Below are 16,946 nucleotides of genomic sequence, written 5' to 3'. Positions count from 1 at the left end.
GGACACGTGTATTTATACACGTGTCCAATCGGACGCGTGTGTATATTACACGCGGCCATATAGCCGTGTGGATTTATTACGCGTGGCCATATGGACGCGTGGATTTATTACACGCGGCTATATGGCCGCGTGTAATATACACTCGCGGCCAATTGTTTTCCACATACTGTCAGCCACGTGGTCATAAAGACACGCGGCTATATGGCTGCGTGGCTACAGTAACCGCTATTGTAAACACGCGGCGAATTGCTGTAATTTTTGTAGTGTATATATGCAGTACGAAAGAGATCGATTTTACAAAGTAGAAAGATCAATATCTTATGGATATCTCAATTTTATTCCTTCTTCTTTGTCTGCTCCAAGCTCCTCTTCCATTTTCATCTAAAATGTTGTTGGAAAATTAATTTAGAAGTTTCGTATACGTACTTTGAATAATGATTATTTTCTTTCTCTAATCCTTTTTCTTAATATATAGTGGCCATGTTTGGTAAGGGAGTGTGAATTGATGGTAGTAATAAGAAGTAATAGATGTGATATAAAATAAAAAGATTTTGTATGAAAAAATGAAAAAAATTTGTATTATAATGATTTTTTTTATTTAAATAGTAATAAAAAATTTATTGATGTGATATAAAGTTAAAATGTTTTAAAATTGATTAATTTTAAGAAAAGTAAAAAAGGAGAGAGAACTTTCTCTTTCTTGCCAAACAAGCCCTGTGATTAATTTGAAAATTCAACAACACTTCTAAAAGTTGCCCGCGCGACCAAAGGATGGGGCATATAACACAGGACTCAACCGACCGCCATGCATCTCAATCACAATGCTTTTGGTCGACATCCAACAATAAATTGTTAACATATATATTTAGGAATGAGAGATGATTGAATACCACCTAAAGATACAACTTTTCACCATCTTGCCTATGTGGCAAGGTGGTCCCTCACTACTTTTTGAATATTTTTATTTTTTAAAAATAAATTAAGGTAGGGGACCACCTTGCCACATAGGCAAAATGGTAAAAAATTGTATATTTGAGTAGTATTCAATCATTACTCATTAGAAATATTATGGAGTTACATATCATAAAGGGATATATGCACATGTCGATTCGTTGGCTTTAATTACTGAGATCGGATCTGATCCCCATCTTGTAACCGAATATATAAACACATATTCAATCGATCTTAACATTCAGAATTGCATATACCCAATCCCATTAGTGACACTTTAATGGGCCGGTTGATCGTGGAATGATTAAGACCTCGACTGGCTTTTGGAATGCGACAGGCTACAGTATACCGTCAGGAACGGGGGAGGAGGGGCTGGCAGGGGCTATGCCCTCCAATTTCTTAAAAAAAAAAAAATTTGAAGGTAGGAAAAAAAAAATAATCTAAAAAATAAAAAAATATAAGGTAGAAATAAAAATTTAGCTTACTTGACTCCTACCAAAAAAAAAATTTCGGCCATTGGCTCCTGCTCATAAGAACTTTTGGCTCCGTCCCTGTATACCGTGTTTCTTTTTTGTTCCAAAGTATAATATTATGCTGATGGTAAGAGCACTAGCAATAAATTTTTAACCATTTTTTTTTATGTTTAGGAAACATAATTATTTTTTATTTTCTTATAAAAAAACAATTAACAATGGATTCTCTTATTTTTATTTATATCAATTAAATAATTTTTTTACTCTTATTTTATTCTTTTTATTTTTTTTCCTACTTTTTATCTCTTCCCTAAAGGCCCTATGTTTTATGTTTATGTCTTCTTCTTCTTTGTATTATATATATATATATGCTTTCTTACCGTCATACTAACCTAAAATCAAACCATTTAAACTAGGTTTGGCAATTCGAGTTGTCGTGTCAATCTATTTGGTCGGCGTGTTAACCCGTCGAGTTAGCGTGTCAACCCGTTTAACTAATTTGGTAAAAAATGTGTAATTAACGTGTCATAATTATGTCATAAACAGGTTGGCAGGTCATTAACGGGTTGACGGGTCATAAACGGGTAAAAGCCTAAACCTAAACCCTATATATTCGTGTCATGTTCATATCGAATTCGCGGATCGTGTCAAAATTGCCAAGCCTAATTTAAACTCGGATTAATTAATTAATTAATTAATTAGTTAGTTGGGTAGTTACGTACAGCTTCATTTCTTTAGACTATTATAACCAATCTACCCACAGGGCCACAAGGAGTATGGAGGCAGAGTACAGATATCAGTTGCCAACATATAATTGTTGAAGAAAGAGATCGACAAGCAGTTTGAATTTCTTATGCGTAGAATTAATTGTACAGCAAAATAGCATATTTATTGTTGAATGAAGCTCGAAAAAAGGGAGATATAGCATTTACATATATAAGGAAATTTTCAACTATCGTTGTTAAGAGAAACGATTATTATACAACCATATATAGATACAATTTTCATCCAATTTTATCGATCTACGTAGCAATTTTTTTTTTTCAAAAAAATGATGAAACCGCTGTGGGGTAAATGGTGGGTCATTTTCTTGAAAAAATTAAATAAATAAAATAAAAAATAAACTACCACGTAGACAAAGTTGGACGAAAGCTGTGTCAACAATTATGCAACAATTATTTCTCCGCTGTTAATATTAAAATGTCTCAGCAGTTACTCTTTATAATGTGAATGAGTAATGATTCATTGTCACATTTTTATACAATTTTTCACCATCTTGTCTATCTGGCAAGATGATCCCTTACTAATTTTTTAGTTTTAAAAATAAAATAAGGTATGAGACCACCTTGCCACATAAGCAAGGTGGTGAAAAGTTATATAAAAATATGGCAATGAATCATTACTCAATGTGAATAGGCAGAAGAGCTTATTCACTATTCACACCAGAAGGAAAAAAAAAAATCTATTTGCCTATTCTATTAGAGATAAAAAAAAAATGGCTCATATATAATAATCAAATTTGACTATTATGAACCATTTACCTATTTTGTACGTTGGAGATATATACTCTAAGGCCTCGTTTGATTTGCGGAATAGGTATTTCATTAGGAAAATGAATAGTCATTCCTAAAAATAAAAGAGAATGGAATGGAATGGAATGGAATAATTATTCCTAATCTTTAGTTTGATAACAACGCATACACCTTAATTGGAATCCAATCAAAATTACTAAAAAACCCTCGCATATATATATATATATATATATATATATATATATATATATATATATATTGTTTTTTTAAAAAAAAAATGGTGGGTGGCACCAAAGAACTGGGGGTGGCTTGTGCCACCCCCCATTGCGCCGGGGGTGGTCGCACCACCCCCGGAACACCTCGAGGGTCCACCATGAGGCGTTCCAGGGGTGGTACGACCATCCCCGACGCCCTATGTGATTGGCCAACCACCCCAGGGTTAGGGTTTCATTTTTTCATTTTTTTTTTTGAAAAAAAAAAATGAAAGATAATAAAAAATAAAGATTTTTTTTTTCTTTTTTTTGGAAATTGTAGTTCATTCTCATTGGAATAACTATTTCTCTCATTTTTTAGAAGAATCGGTATTCCTATTCGTAAGAGAATAGCTATTCCAGTGGGAATAACTATTTCAAGGAATAGACCCATACCAAACAAAAGAATAACTATTCTTATGGAATAATTATTTCATTCTAGGAGTCTATTTCGCAAACCAAACGAGGTCTAATACTTCTAAACATCCTACATCCAGCTATTTAAATCTTTGTCTACCTTATTAAGAATATTTGTTAATATTTTTTATTTTAACTAATGTTTCTCTCTCAAACCACGTAGAAACTCCCCCCTCCGGCCGGTTGAAGAGCTCAATCCTCTCTAGTTAAAGAGGCCACTCACAAACTCCCAACATCCCCAAAATCAACCCATGAAATACAACTATCAAGCTTTTCTATTAACAACGTACGACTGAAACAATTAAATACACACGTACAAATAGCTAATCTATATATAAGGCTAGCTACTAGCCTCTTACAGCAAAAAAAAAAAAAAAAAAAAAAAAAAAAAAGGCTGAAAAGTACATAAAAAAATACCGGCATTTTTTTGTAACACCTTGGAACAATAATTAAGCGGTAATTAACTCATGATACGTCTCCTCGTCTCTATTCACCCAAAGAATAGGACGCAGGATTTGAGGCCCTCATAAAAGGACTTACAGCGGAAGACTTGTCACTTATACAATAAGATCGATAGTATCCAATTCGTTCTACATCCATAAGTAAATAATAGCCAAAATATTTAACTAAAATATCATAACATACCATAATATAAAAGTAATATAAATTGTCTTGGTCTAATTAAGACCGGCTATCAAGTCATATATAAAATATTACAGGTCAAGTCTAAATCTCTAGAATATTACAGCTAGACCAAGTCTAAACATCATTTTAATGCTTATTCTTCCTTGATTAACAACATCCCCATCCTCGTCCTCCTGGTAAGCCTCAATCATAAACAATTAAATACTTGCACCTATTGTCAGGGCCATACTTCTCATTGCACTTAAAACATAAGCCTTTCACCTGTCTCAACGCTCAAGTTGCTGCACCCTATTCGATCTCCATGCCTAGGCTCTCATATATACCACTTCAGTATTGATCCAATGATGTCAGAAGATTTAGGACCTATTTTTGGGAGAGGTTAAGGGTTTGTTTGGGTTTGCGATTTCAAAAAGTGCGATTTAAAATAATAATTTTAAAATGTGCGATTTGAAAAAAATGATTTTTACAAACGCAGTTAAGCGTTTGGTAAAATCGCAGTTTAGTCTTTAAAATCGCGAATTTACCTTTAAAATTTTGTGTTTTCAAAAAAACACCATCTGATCTGCGATTTGAAAAAGCAGATTTTCTGCGTTTTCAAATCGCAATTTTTAAAAACGCAGTTCCCAAACGATCTATGTTCTGCGATTTGGTTTAAAATCGCACTTATTGTCTATGAAATCGCAATCCCAAACGCACCCTAAGGTAAACAATTGGGAAGGGTGCTACTTTGAGGGAGCCTTGGCCTCCTAATTTTCACACAAGACGAAAATATATATATATATATATATATATATATATATATATATATGTGTGTGTGTGTGTGTGTGTGTGTGTGTGTGTGTGTGTTTTGAATGAAATACTAGTGTACGTGTGTTTTGAATGAAATACTAGTGTACGTCTAATCATATTATTCAAGAAACCTAGAATTTTACAAGATTGTAAATGCTTACATGGAAAGTATACTTGCAAATCATCTTGTAAAAAAGAAAATAGTTGAAATAATATTACCCTAATTAAATATTTTGTAAGATATATTATTTTATTTGCGACCGACCAAGAAAATCATTCTGTAACATCTCAAAGCACAAATTAAATACTATTAATGTATATTAGTGCATGGTCAATTATGTCATCCAAACCTTTGAGATATCAGATCAAGAATTGATTGTTAATATGTTTTGGATGGTGTTAATTTTTTGTTTTTTTATTTGAAATATTAATGTTTTGATGTAATATTGAGGTGAATATTATTTTTTTATTTTTAGTAGTATTTTGTGTTTTTGTTGTTTGTTAATATTTTTATTTTGAGAATAGAAAACAAATTAAAAGACAAAAACAAAACAAAAACAAAAATTTTAACAAATTGATCAGTCATATAATACGTACAAAGAACGTACCCTCATTTTTCTCTCCCCATTAGGGTGATTCAGAAACTATATACAATCTGATCATTGAATGTGATCAACGTACATGCAACAAATTTTCCATCAATGTTCTCAAAAATGAAAAAAAAAAAAAACAAAAAAAACAAATATTCCTCACCTCATCACTCTTAATTACATGCTAATATATATATATATATATATATATATTCAGTTTGACAAAGCAGGCCGGGGATATATGATTGAGCTTATTAATTATATGATACATTATTTTTTTTTTTGATATGATACTTTAATTGACTAAACTTAATTTACTAGGGCTGATTTAGCCGACCAATTACAAAGCATCAGCATCCGCATGACGCGCGTCGTTGCAGGAAGGTCAGCGCAATGTAGAGCTTATTAATTTAAGCTATTTATCAGGAAGTGGGGATCCATCACATGCAGCCGTGTTGCGTGCATTTTCTTTCTTCGATTATACATATGCTGATTGCTCTATATATGAATAAGATTTAGCAAGCTGAAAGATCAACCTCTTGCGTTTCTAATGAATATCTCAATTTTCTCCCTTCTTCTGTGTCTGCTGCAAATTCCTCTATTTTCATGTCAAACATTTGGCATTCTCAGAGGCACGTCTCTATCTGTTGAGAAACTCAGCGACAATTTGGTTTCAGCGAATGGAGATTTCTCAGCCGGGTTTTTCTCTATTGGGGACAACGCTTTCTGCTTTGCTGTATGGTTCACACGATCCTCGGTTCCCACCGTTGTTTGGGTGGCTAACCGTGATGATCCTGTTGATGGAAGAGGTTCAGAGCTTTCACTTTTGAAAGATGGCAAGCTTAAACTAACAAATTCTGTTGGTAACACCATTTGGACAACTACTGCACCAGCCTCGACCTCATTAGACGCCTCCAAGTTGCAGCTACAGCTCCTAGACACAGGCAATCTTGTTCTTCATTATTCTGATCAGAGTGATGCCATCTGGCAAAGCTTTGATTCACCCACAGATACTCTTCTTCCTCTACAAAAACTAACCAGGGTTTCAAGCCTTATCTCCAAAAAGAGCGAAGCTGACTATTCTTCTGGCTATTATAAGCTCCAATTTGACAATGAAAACATTCTCCGCCTACTTTACCAAGGTCTAAAGAGTATCCAGTCTCTACTGGCCAGCTCCATGGGTTGATGACCCTGGACTACTCGGAAGGTCGAAGCACAACACTAGTAGAAATGCAGTACTAAACGTCTCAGGCTATTTCCAGTCATCTGATAATTTTACATTCAAAGCGGCAGATTTTGGTGTGGTAACTCCCAGACGATTGACGGTTGATCCTGATGGCAACCTTCGATTGTATAGCCTGCAAGAGACGAATGAGGGTCGGTATTTGGGTTGTAACATGGCAAGCGATGCCTCGGCCATGCCAGATTCATGGCATATGTGGACCTAATAGTGTGTGTAGTTATGATCATGCTTCTGGCAGGAGATGCTCTTGCTTACAGGGCTTCAAGATGAAGAATTTAACTGACTGGTCTTATGGGTGTGAGCCAGAATTCAGTATCTCTTGCAATCACAACGATGGGTACAGTTTTGTTCAACACGCTGATGTAGAGTTCTATGGCTCTGATATAGAGTCCTTACCTAATGTAACTCTACAACACTGCGAAGAACGATGCCTGCTTAGGTGTGATTGCAAAGGGTTCCAATACAGGATTATCCCGGAGGAAGGTGTCTATTATTGTTTCCCCAAGTTTATGCTGCTCAATGGACAAATTACGCCCGATTTTGGAGGAGATTTATATTTAAGACTACCCAAAGCTGGCCTTTCCCATAACAAGGCGCCAGATAATAAATCAAGGTTGGAATGTTCAGGCGAAGTTCCAAAGCAAGTAAGAAGAACGTATGAAAATGAGAAGGTAATGCTTTTGCTTTGGTTTGCCACTGCAGTTGGAGGTGCAGAGGTTACTTGCGTTTTGCTGGTGTTGTTTTTCTTGTTCAGGACTGACAAACATTCAGACCCAAATGAACAAGGATGCCTCCTGACAACAAGATTTAGGCGCTTCACCTTTGCTGAGCTCAGAAAGGCAACGAGGGGATTCAATGAAGTGATCGGACGGGGTGCGGGGGGGACAGTATACAAAGGTGTACTGCCAGATCAGCGGGTATGTGCAATCAAGCGACTCAACGAAGCCAACCAAGGAGAAGCAGAATTTCTAGCAGAAGTAAACACCATTGGAAGGCTTAACCACATGAACTTGATAGACATCTGGGGATACTGTGTAGAGGGAAAGCACAGGCTTCTGGTGTATGAGTACATGGAGCATGGATCCTTGGCGGAAAATCTTACTTCTAATGCACTTGACTGGGAAAGGAGGTTTGAAATTGCAGTGGGCACAGCAAAAGGCCTTGCTTACTTGCATGAGGAGTGCCTGGAGTGGGTTCTGCATTGTGATGTGAAGCCTCATAACATACTCTTAGACTCTGATTACCAACCGAAAGTTGCAGATTTTGGTCTGTCTAAACTACTAAATAGAGGTGAGCTTCATCATTCAAGCTTCTCAAAGATGAGAGGGACTAGAGGTTACATGGCTCCTGAGTGGCTTTACAATCTTCCTATCACATCCAAAGTGGATGTCTACAGTTACGGGATCGTCGTGTTGGAAATGGTTACTGGAAAGAGCCCAACAGGTATGCATAGCTCGAACAGTGGGGGGGCGAGGGAGCATACGAGATTGGCCACCTTGGTAAGGGAGAAGATGAACAACATTAATGGAAACAGTACTAGTGCAAATGAGTCATGGATTGAAGAACTTGTTGATCCCAGGTTGACTGGCAAATATGACCATGCCAAGATGGAACTTCTGGTCAAAGTGGCTTTGCAGTGTGTGGCAGAAGACAAGGATAATAGACCCACCATGAGCCAAGTTGTGGAGATGCTTCTGTGCCATGAGATTAATTAATGTAGTTGGAAAATAACTTAATAAGTTTTCTGTAATTTAACTTGTGAGGGCTTCTTTTTTTATTTTTTTTTCCTAATGTTGTGGTGAAGACTATTGTTTTAAAAATGTTAAAAAAATGAAATATAAGATTATATATTTATTTTTTTTAAGCTTTATGCACACTTTGATTAGTGCTAATATAATACATTAAGAGATTATGTCAACTTTTCTGATGGCATAACTTTTTTTCTTTTTTCTTTTTTCCTCTCACCCTATGAAAAATACGTGATGCCATATAACAAATCAAGTTTAAAATGATCGGGCAAGTTCCTAAGCAACTAAAAATATCGTATACCACCAGCGATGGTAGTTCAGTGATTTCAAGAGAATCTCCATGAGGTTAAAATCACGCAATGAAAATCAATAATTCTTAATTAGCATTAGCCGCCTTGAGTCCTGCTGATGCCTTGGTAAAACTGGATCAAACTATAACTCAATTGGCCTTAGGAAACGCCGATGGTTATTTATCATCTAGGCCCCTCCTAAGCAATTCCCAACGAATAGGTGCTACTATAGCAACGCCCAGATAGAATTGTCACAATTAGTCGCACCCTCCCGCCCTTTTATTTAAGAAAATAAAAAAATAAAAACATAAAAATAAAAATAAAAATAAAAGGTATTGAAATTAGACCGTGAAGCTTTTGTTTTTTGGTTCGCCACTGCAGTGGGAGCTGTAGAGGGTTACATACATTTTCGTGGTATGGTTTTTCTTATTTAGGACTTACAAACGTTCCAACCCAGCTTCCCATTGATGAGCTACGAAAGGTCACACAGGGATTCGGGAAAGAGATTGGACGAGGAGCGGGAGGGTTTGTATATAAAGGTGTATCGTCCGATGATCGGGGTTGCAGCAATCAAGAGACTCACCGAAGCTAACCAAGGAAAAGCAGAATTCCTTGCTTAGCACCACTGGAAAGCTCAACCATATGAACTTGATAGAGATGTGGGGATACTGTGCAGAAGGAAACCACAGGATTCTGGTTTATGAGTTCATGGCACATGGATCCTTAGCACAGAAAACCAATAAAGTGTTTGACATAAAGGTGAATGTTTTGTGTTTTGGGTTAATGTTTGTTAATGCTTTTGTTTTGAAAACAGAAAACAAAAGAGAGAGAAGAAAATTTTACCAAACAAAGCCAAGAATCTCTCAAAGGCTTCTTTGAAAACTGTCACCAGAGGCAACTGGTCCTAAATTCTATTTCCATCAAGCACAAGAACAACAATATCAGGTCCGCATTCTACAGTTTTATGCTCACGCCATGAACGAGATCTGGGTTTTTCACTCCACGTAGCAGATTACCTGACCGTTAGTTCATCTCATCTTTTGCCTTGTTGCAGTCTGTGGTCGTATCTCTTTTTCGTCCAATGATGGTGACAAAGAGAAATATGGAGCTCAAAACGTACACAGTTGATGCTGAATTCAACAAGTTCTCTGACCTGTTCGCATATCAGCTCTCCAGTCATAGAGGGTGGACCCACCCCCACTACAAGAGGAATGCCTATTAGGCTGTTCGATCACCGGCAAATGTTCACAAGGCACCATTACCTTGTCGCCCAACATTAGAATTCATTTTTGTAAGACTGGACATAAGCAAGGTTGAGAACCAGAACAAGACGCTTTTCAACTTCGTGCAAATATGAGAATCACATGTTCTGATCTTCTACATCTTTTCAGCTTTTAATACCCCTTTACTTACCCATAAGAAAAAAAGAGAACTTCCAATCCAGCGGAGCCATGTAGTGCTGATCTTCGGTATTTCGTAGCTGATATTACTGTGGCCAACAAGAACACCACACCAAAGTTATACAGGCCCTTTGGTCCCCACTACAAAATGGATAGTGTTCGAAGTAGATGCCACCATCAGTATCAACAGCACGTAATCCTCAGCAAACCACATTTGGACTGTACTCTATCACATGGAAAGAAAATAATATAGAACATGAGTGCTAAACCCACCAATCATTCTCAAAAAAAATAGAAATAAAGGATTGAAATACATACCAGTAAACTCCTATTTCTCTTGCCCTCAAAACTTGGGGACGGTAAAACCCAAATAACCAAAATACTTGATGTTTTACATCAGCAAGGTGACTCCAACTGTATAAACCTTTCAAACAACCCTAAGACATTCTTTTCATGTCGCTAAATGTCATTCAAACTAGCAAAGATTGAAGTTAGAAAGACAGAAAGAACAAAAAGAGAAACTACCGTTACATACATCTCATGACTTGGTCATTTAAAACTAAATTACAGGTTTATCTTTCAGCCCCTCCAATACAGTTGTTAAATGTACAAGATTGTGATGCCCGTTGTCCTTCAGTGCAATCCTATTAAAAGAACACAAGGAAATCGATTAATTAAATGTAAGCTAAATATGTTAAAACAGAGAGAGGGAGAGAGGGAGAGAGGTCCTGCAGAGTCATTGCATCTAGGGAACCCTGTTGGCTCATCTAAAATGATCGGTGCTAGAGCTACATATCAGCATGTGATCAACATCAATCAACATTGTCCATCAATATTTGGTGTGCAACACGACATGCATAGACAAAAGAGTCACCAACTGATTGCAAAAAATGGCATGATCAGTCTGTTGACAAGTTGAAATGTAAATGGGTAATTTATATACACATGTTTATATTGACATCTGGGTAATTTACACGCGTGTTTAAATGATCAACAAAGGAAAGCAAGGGAGGCTAAACCAACATATGCAACTGTATACTTACACAGTCTCGCAAATGCAATATACATACTCATCAGCAAAACCAGTGAAGATTATACATGAGATGGAACGCAGATATATACTCCTATGGACAACAGAGTGCAAGGAGAACCACCCAAGGATGCAAATGAATACTTATGGACTGGGGCGTGCACATGCAAAATATAAATACATCCAGAAGATATGCTCATCAGCCAAACCAGTGAAGATAAAGACATGCAACAGGACAACTGATATCAAGCAAATACAAGCATTATCCCCCAACATGAAATGAATATAAAGATGCATTATAAACGAGAAGCTGATGCTTACAATGTCTAACACTCTAAATGAGCTCTCTGCAAGTGGACTTGTTGTGCCCAAGACCCTTGCACCTGCTGCACTGGAGTTGACGTTTCACTACCTCTTGTGGTCCATACCGCTTTGTTGTGGGTCGCCCTGGTGGACGGCGGGTGGGAGGAGGGGTTACAGTTACTGTGATCTGAGAAGAATCTCTCTGCACAGGCATGTCCACATTTGGAATAGGATGTACAGACTCTGAATAAGTTAATCTGTAGCTCTCAGTTGTGAAGTATCTGGAACAATAATCATAAGGGCTCCGACCAAGGCAACCAATAACAGCAAATGCATGGCAGCACGGTAAACCAGTTAACTGCCACCTTTTGCAACTACAATCCCAATTATCAATGTCAACCACTTCAATGGAGTCGCCACGAACCTCAAATGTGCTACCAGCTGACAGTAGCACTTGAAGGGAATGGACTTTATGGCTTTCTTTTTTCAGTTTTTCCTCCATGGATGGACTTAGTCTTGACAGCCATTGGTTTGATTCTGCCCGTCGGGTGTAGATCAACTCCATAATCTTGCCCCTTATAACATCAACCATCTGTGTTATTGGTAATTCATGTGCATCTGACGCCCAACTATAGAATAGCTCCCCAAAGTTCGATGCCATATGGTCATATCTGGAACCCTGAAAATATGAATTTGCCCAGTTCTGGGGCTCACTTTGTATGATCCAATTGTAAGCTTCTGTAGAAATACTTTTAATGCTATCAATACATCTTTGAAAGCTTTCTGCAGTAGGTGCATAAGCAGCAGCATAAAAATCCTCAACCATGAGTCGCTTCACCTCATGAGAAAACTGCCCTTTCAAGTCTCTAAGAAGTTGCTCGGTCAAGTATTTTAAGCAGTAGCCATGGTACGAACCCGTAAATACATCAGCAATGGACTCCCTTAACCCCTTTTGTCTGTCGGCCACAAATGTTATCACGAAAGATGTTGACAGAGCAGATTTCAGTTGTAGCAAGAACCAATGCCAGTTATCATCAGATTCGGCATCAACTACGGCAAAAGCAACAGGAAAAACACCATCATCCCCATCTGCTGCTGTTGCAGCTAACAAGGTGCCTTGATATTTTGACTTTAAGTGTATACTATCAAGAAAAAGGAGAGGCCGGCAACCTTGTTGGAAACCATATAATGAGGCATGGAAGGACACAAAGAGACGATGGAAACTTGAGTCCTCCTTAGTGGTGAAAGTAGCAAGACTTCCTGGATTGGTCTCCATTATCTTCCCACAAAAGAAAGGTAACTGATTATATGCCTCTTTGTATGAACCCTGAAGTTGCTCCTTTGCAATTTCTTTCCCGCGCCATGCCTGAAAATAGTTCAGTTGTATTCCATATTCCTGTTTGATGTCATTGACAATATCCTTGGGCTTATAATTTGGGAAAACTTTCAACTTCTCCTTGATAATACTAGCCACCCAACTCCTAGTCGCCTGATGCCCTGTTGTTGCAACAGCCCCTTCGCATGTATGTGTTGGATTCATCTTTTTAATACATATTAATTGAGTGGTTGACAACCTTGATGCATGGATTCTCCAAGGGCAGCCTTCTGCTTTGCATTTGACAGTCACGCGATGACTATCATTCTTCTTGTACCTGAATGCAAACTGGTGTGCAATGGCATATTTACGCAATGATTCACGAAATTCATGAACACTGCTGAACCTTTGCCCCACTCCTGTAATAGTATTCTGCCACTGCTGTGCACCTTTAGCATGCTTCTCGTCATTGGAACCAGTGATAGCTAAAATGGGAGAAATTTCAGAGGGTATATCAATATGGGCATCAACATGGTTGGTATCATCTACAACATCAAGAGGAGCATCAAGGGGGATTTCTGGCTGGGTGGTATCATCCACAATATCATCAACAACAGCAAGGGGGGCATCAACTGGAAGAACAGTTTCTGACAAAGTTGTTCTGCTTGACCTACAAAATCAAGGAAATTCTAGATCCAAACCAAAAAATCCAAAATTAACAATTAAATATTAGCTAAGACATCAAGAAGACTACCTACTGGCAGGGAAGTTTGACACATCGGGGGTAACAATTTCTTCCATAATGACATAAACATCAGCAGTGACAGAGTCCCCATGGAATTTTATCATGCGCTTTAGATCCTTGTCATTGGAAATCGTAATGAGTGTCTTTTTGTTTCCGGGAAGGAAGTATTTGATAAACATGGTATCAATGCTACAATTAAACATTTCTGCCACTTCCATCTTAAACTCATTAAACTTCATTTGGTCATCAATGTCTATAGCGTGAGCATCACCACCCCTATACAACAACGAACCATCTCTATCTGTCTCAAATTCTCCCCCTGACTGACATATCGCTATAATCTTCTTCCCCGTCATGATCTGGATCAGTTAAAAAGAACTTACATACTTATTTCAAATCATTCAAAAGGCAAATGAACAAAGCTATTTATTTCATACTTTAAGAACTTTCAAAAAGAAAAATAAATGAAGCCATTGGTTTCTGACGCAGTGAATTGGATTGCACACAAGTTCACTATGATCCTAAACCCTCTCCATTCAAGGAAGCCATGAAATTAACGTCTCCCCCCCCCCCCCCCCCCAAAAAAAAAAAAAAAAGAAACAACTTTTTGGTTAAGAAAATGTTGGAAACATGTTGAAAGCATAAAATAATAATAATTAAATCATTCAACATGTTAATTTAAATTGAGTGGACCGTTAATAAACTAACATGCGAATAAGATTCAAAATTTGTCTTAGAAAAATCCTCCTCTTCTAGCCAAAAAACTGGATGGTTACCCCTGTAGCTCTTTTGCTGCTGAGAAATGCAGGACCAAAAAAAAACACGAATTTTTAAAAATTGATCTTTTAAACGATAATTTTTTACCAAGTATTTCCCATAAAAAAATAATAATAATAATAAATATTGAATCTGATGCAGCTATTAGGCAAATAATGGGGACTCTCATAACCACAGAATACACAGACAAATCATCCAATGTCCCCAAAAAGTACAATAAACAAAAACAAACAAAGCTCAGAAACATTAGATAGGCACGCAAAAAATCAGTAAAACAGGAACCCAGAAGAACACCCAATTCGCCCTAGATACCAAAAAGTTTCAAAATTTCAGATACTCAACCCATGAAAACGTCAAATTCAGCAGAAACCTCAAAATTGCATAGAGGGTCAATCAAAATCCTCGGATTAAGTATAAAACTCAAAAAAAAAAAAAAAAAACATACATACTTTAAACTATAAGGATAGGAACAATTTACCTCGGAGGCAATGAGAAAGCGAAAACAGAGGTGTTCGGTGCAGTACCCAAATCGAATTGGGCTCTCTCACCCACAGCTCGCTACGAGACGCTCACATATACGTAACATGTCCCGCAAAAACACACACACACAGAGTAAGAGGGAGACAAAGAGAGAGGGAGAGATGGATAAAATTGGGGTTTATTTTTTCGTTTATTTTTTTCCTTAAAATGGGATTAATGAAGTAGTACAATTTTGATTGGAAACGTGACCAATCACGAAGTTTGCTAAATAGTCGTCCTCTCTTTTTATTTTTTTAATTGTTGGATTAAAAAGTAAAGAGCTACTTGCAACGGGGTAACTATATTTCCATATAAAATAGTGCTATAAGAGCATTCCTAGTAGCCTCACCAAAATAGTTTTTTAGCTATTTTGGTGAGCCAATTTGAAGAAAATCCTGAAAAACCCACTCCCAGCAGCCTCACCATCTTAACCAAAAAAATTTGATGACTGAAATTACTAACCAAATTAGATGAGGCATTTTCACTCAACAACTCACTCACCAAATTTTGTTTCACATTTCTCTCTCACATGATCAGCACACTTTTTTCCTTTTTTCTCTCATTTTCTTCTCCCATCTCCCATCTCTCACACGATAATGTCCTTATTTCATGGATATGAATGATTTTTTGTAAAAAGATTATATAGAGAAAAAATAAAAAAATATAAAAAAATTATTATTTAAATAGAATAGTGAATATTGACTAGTTAAAATGGTGAGGCTGCTGGGGGAATTTTAATAAAGTGGCTCACCAGAATAGAAAAAAGTAATTTTTAGTTATTTTAGTGAGTAAAATTTGGTGAGGCTACTAGGAATGCTCTAACTTTCTTTTGTGTTCTTTAAAAAAATATATATATATTCAATTCTTAAAATTATCATTAAATTTGTAATTGATCACTATTTTAAATTTTGATCAATTGATAATTTTAAAAGTTATATCATTTTTAAATGGACACAAAAATGACACAAGAAACTTATAGAATTCCTCTACCATACCACCATACCAATTGGTATAACTTTTTTTTTTTTTTTTTTAGGTCATACCAGCTGGCAAACTTGGTATTAACACCCTTCCTCTAATTTGCATTTGCTCGAAGGAAAAAAAAAAATCCCACGTATCATATTTTGTATCTTTTTTGTTTAGGTCAAAGATATATTTAGTACATGTGATTTAAAAACTTCATTTTTTGATACCTCAGTTTCATTTCGTTTCATAGATAGTACTTGAGTTTTGAGAAAAGATTGACTTAGTACCTCCGTCTATTTTTCCATCCAAATTTTAACGGCATGTGTCAACTAATGAGAGTTGACACGTGGCGCAATATAAAAAATTAAAAATTAAAAATTAACAAAATTTTAAAAAATAAAAATATTAAAAACTTAATTTTTTATTTTTTATTTAAAAAAAAAAAAAAAAAAAAAAGGGTGGCTGATCCACTCCTTTGAACCTCCGAGGGCCAAAAACCTCCTTTTTTTTTTTTCATTAAAATTTGGACGGAAAAATAGACGGAAGTACCAAGTCAATTTTTTTCCAAAATTCAAGTACTATCTATGAAACGAAATGAAATTGAGGTACCAAAAAATAAAGTTTTTAAACCATAAATACCAAATATGTCTTTAATCCTCTTTTTTTTCTTTTTTCTTTTTTCTTTTTCCTGGGTAAAGTAGAGAACAAACAGAAAACAAGAGAAACCGGCCAAAAACAAAAGAAAAGGCAAAAAGAGGGGGGACAAAGGCAAAGACGAAATGGAAATGCTTTTATTATGGCCAACGAAGGCGGATCAACTATCAAGATTATACGCATGCGTATATATTTGGTGTTTTATCTTAGTCTTAATGCGTGAATGGAATGATTGTACTCGTCACAAATCGATATTGAAGTTAAAAATGATACTTTCTTTTTGCCTTTCTTTTTCTTTTTTCAAATTG

The 16,946-nt window shown here is 36.3% G+C and overlaps 1 protein-coding gene and 1 pseudogene across 3 annotated transcripts; one reads left to right on the top strand and one right to left on the bottom strand.

Moving 5' to 3' along the window:
- Nucleotides 1-6,179: 6,179 nt before the first annotated feature.
- On the top strand, nt 6,180-8,718 carry LOC133851120 (putative receptor protein kinase ZmPK1; annotated as a pseudogene).
- Nucleotides 8,719-9,766: 1,048 nt separating this feature from the next.
- On the bottom strand, nt 9,767-15,179 carry LOC133851460 (uncharacterized). 3 transcript variants are annotated; one of them, XR_009895808.1, is made up of 5 exons: nt 14,978-15,179; nt 13,732-14,081; nt 11,681-13,647; nt 10,648-10,973; nt 9,767-10,555 (listed from the first exon to the last, which is right to left on the bottom strand). XR_009895808.1 is itself a non-coding variant. In XM_062287895.1 (4 exons), the coding sequence occupies exons 2-3, from the start codon at nt 14,076-14,078 to the stop codon at nt 11,694-11,696; spliced, it is 2,301 nt and encodes a 766-aa protein (XP_062143879.1). In that variant the 5' UTR covers nt 14,079-14,081; nt 14,978-15,179; the 3' UTR covers nt 11,003-11,206; nt 11,681-11,693. The 3 variants fall into 3 exon arrangements, 1 of the variants encoding a protein (XP_062143879.1); XR_009895809.1 differs by having other exon boundaries at nt 9,767-10,548; XM_062287895.1 differs by lacking the exons at nt 9,767-10,555; nt 10,648-10,973 and adding an exon at nt 11,003-11,206.
- Between the last annotated feature and the right edge of the window lie 1,767 nt (nt 15,180-16,946).

This window comes from Alnus glutinosa, chromosome 12, assembly GCF_958979055.1.
Source record: "Alnus glutinosa chromosome 12, dhAlnGlut1.1, whole genome shotgun sequence".
Taxonomy (NCBI): Eukaryota; Viridiplantae; Streptophyta; class Magnoliopsida; order Fagales; family Betulaceae; genus Alnus; species Alnus glutinosa.
This window is presented reverse-complemented; position numbering and strand designations above follow the sequence as displayed.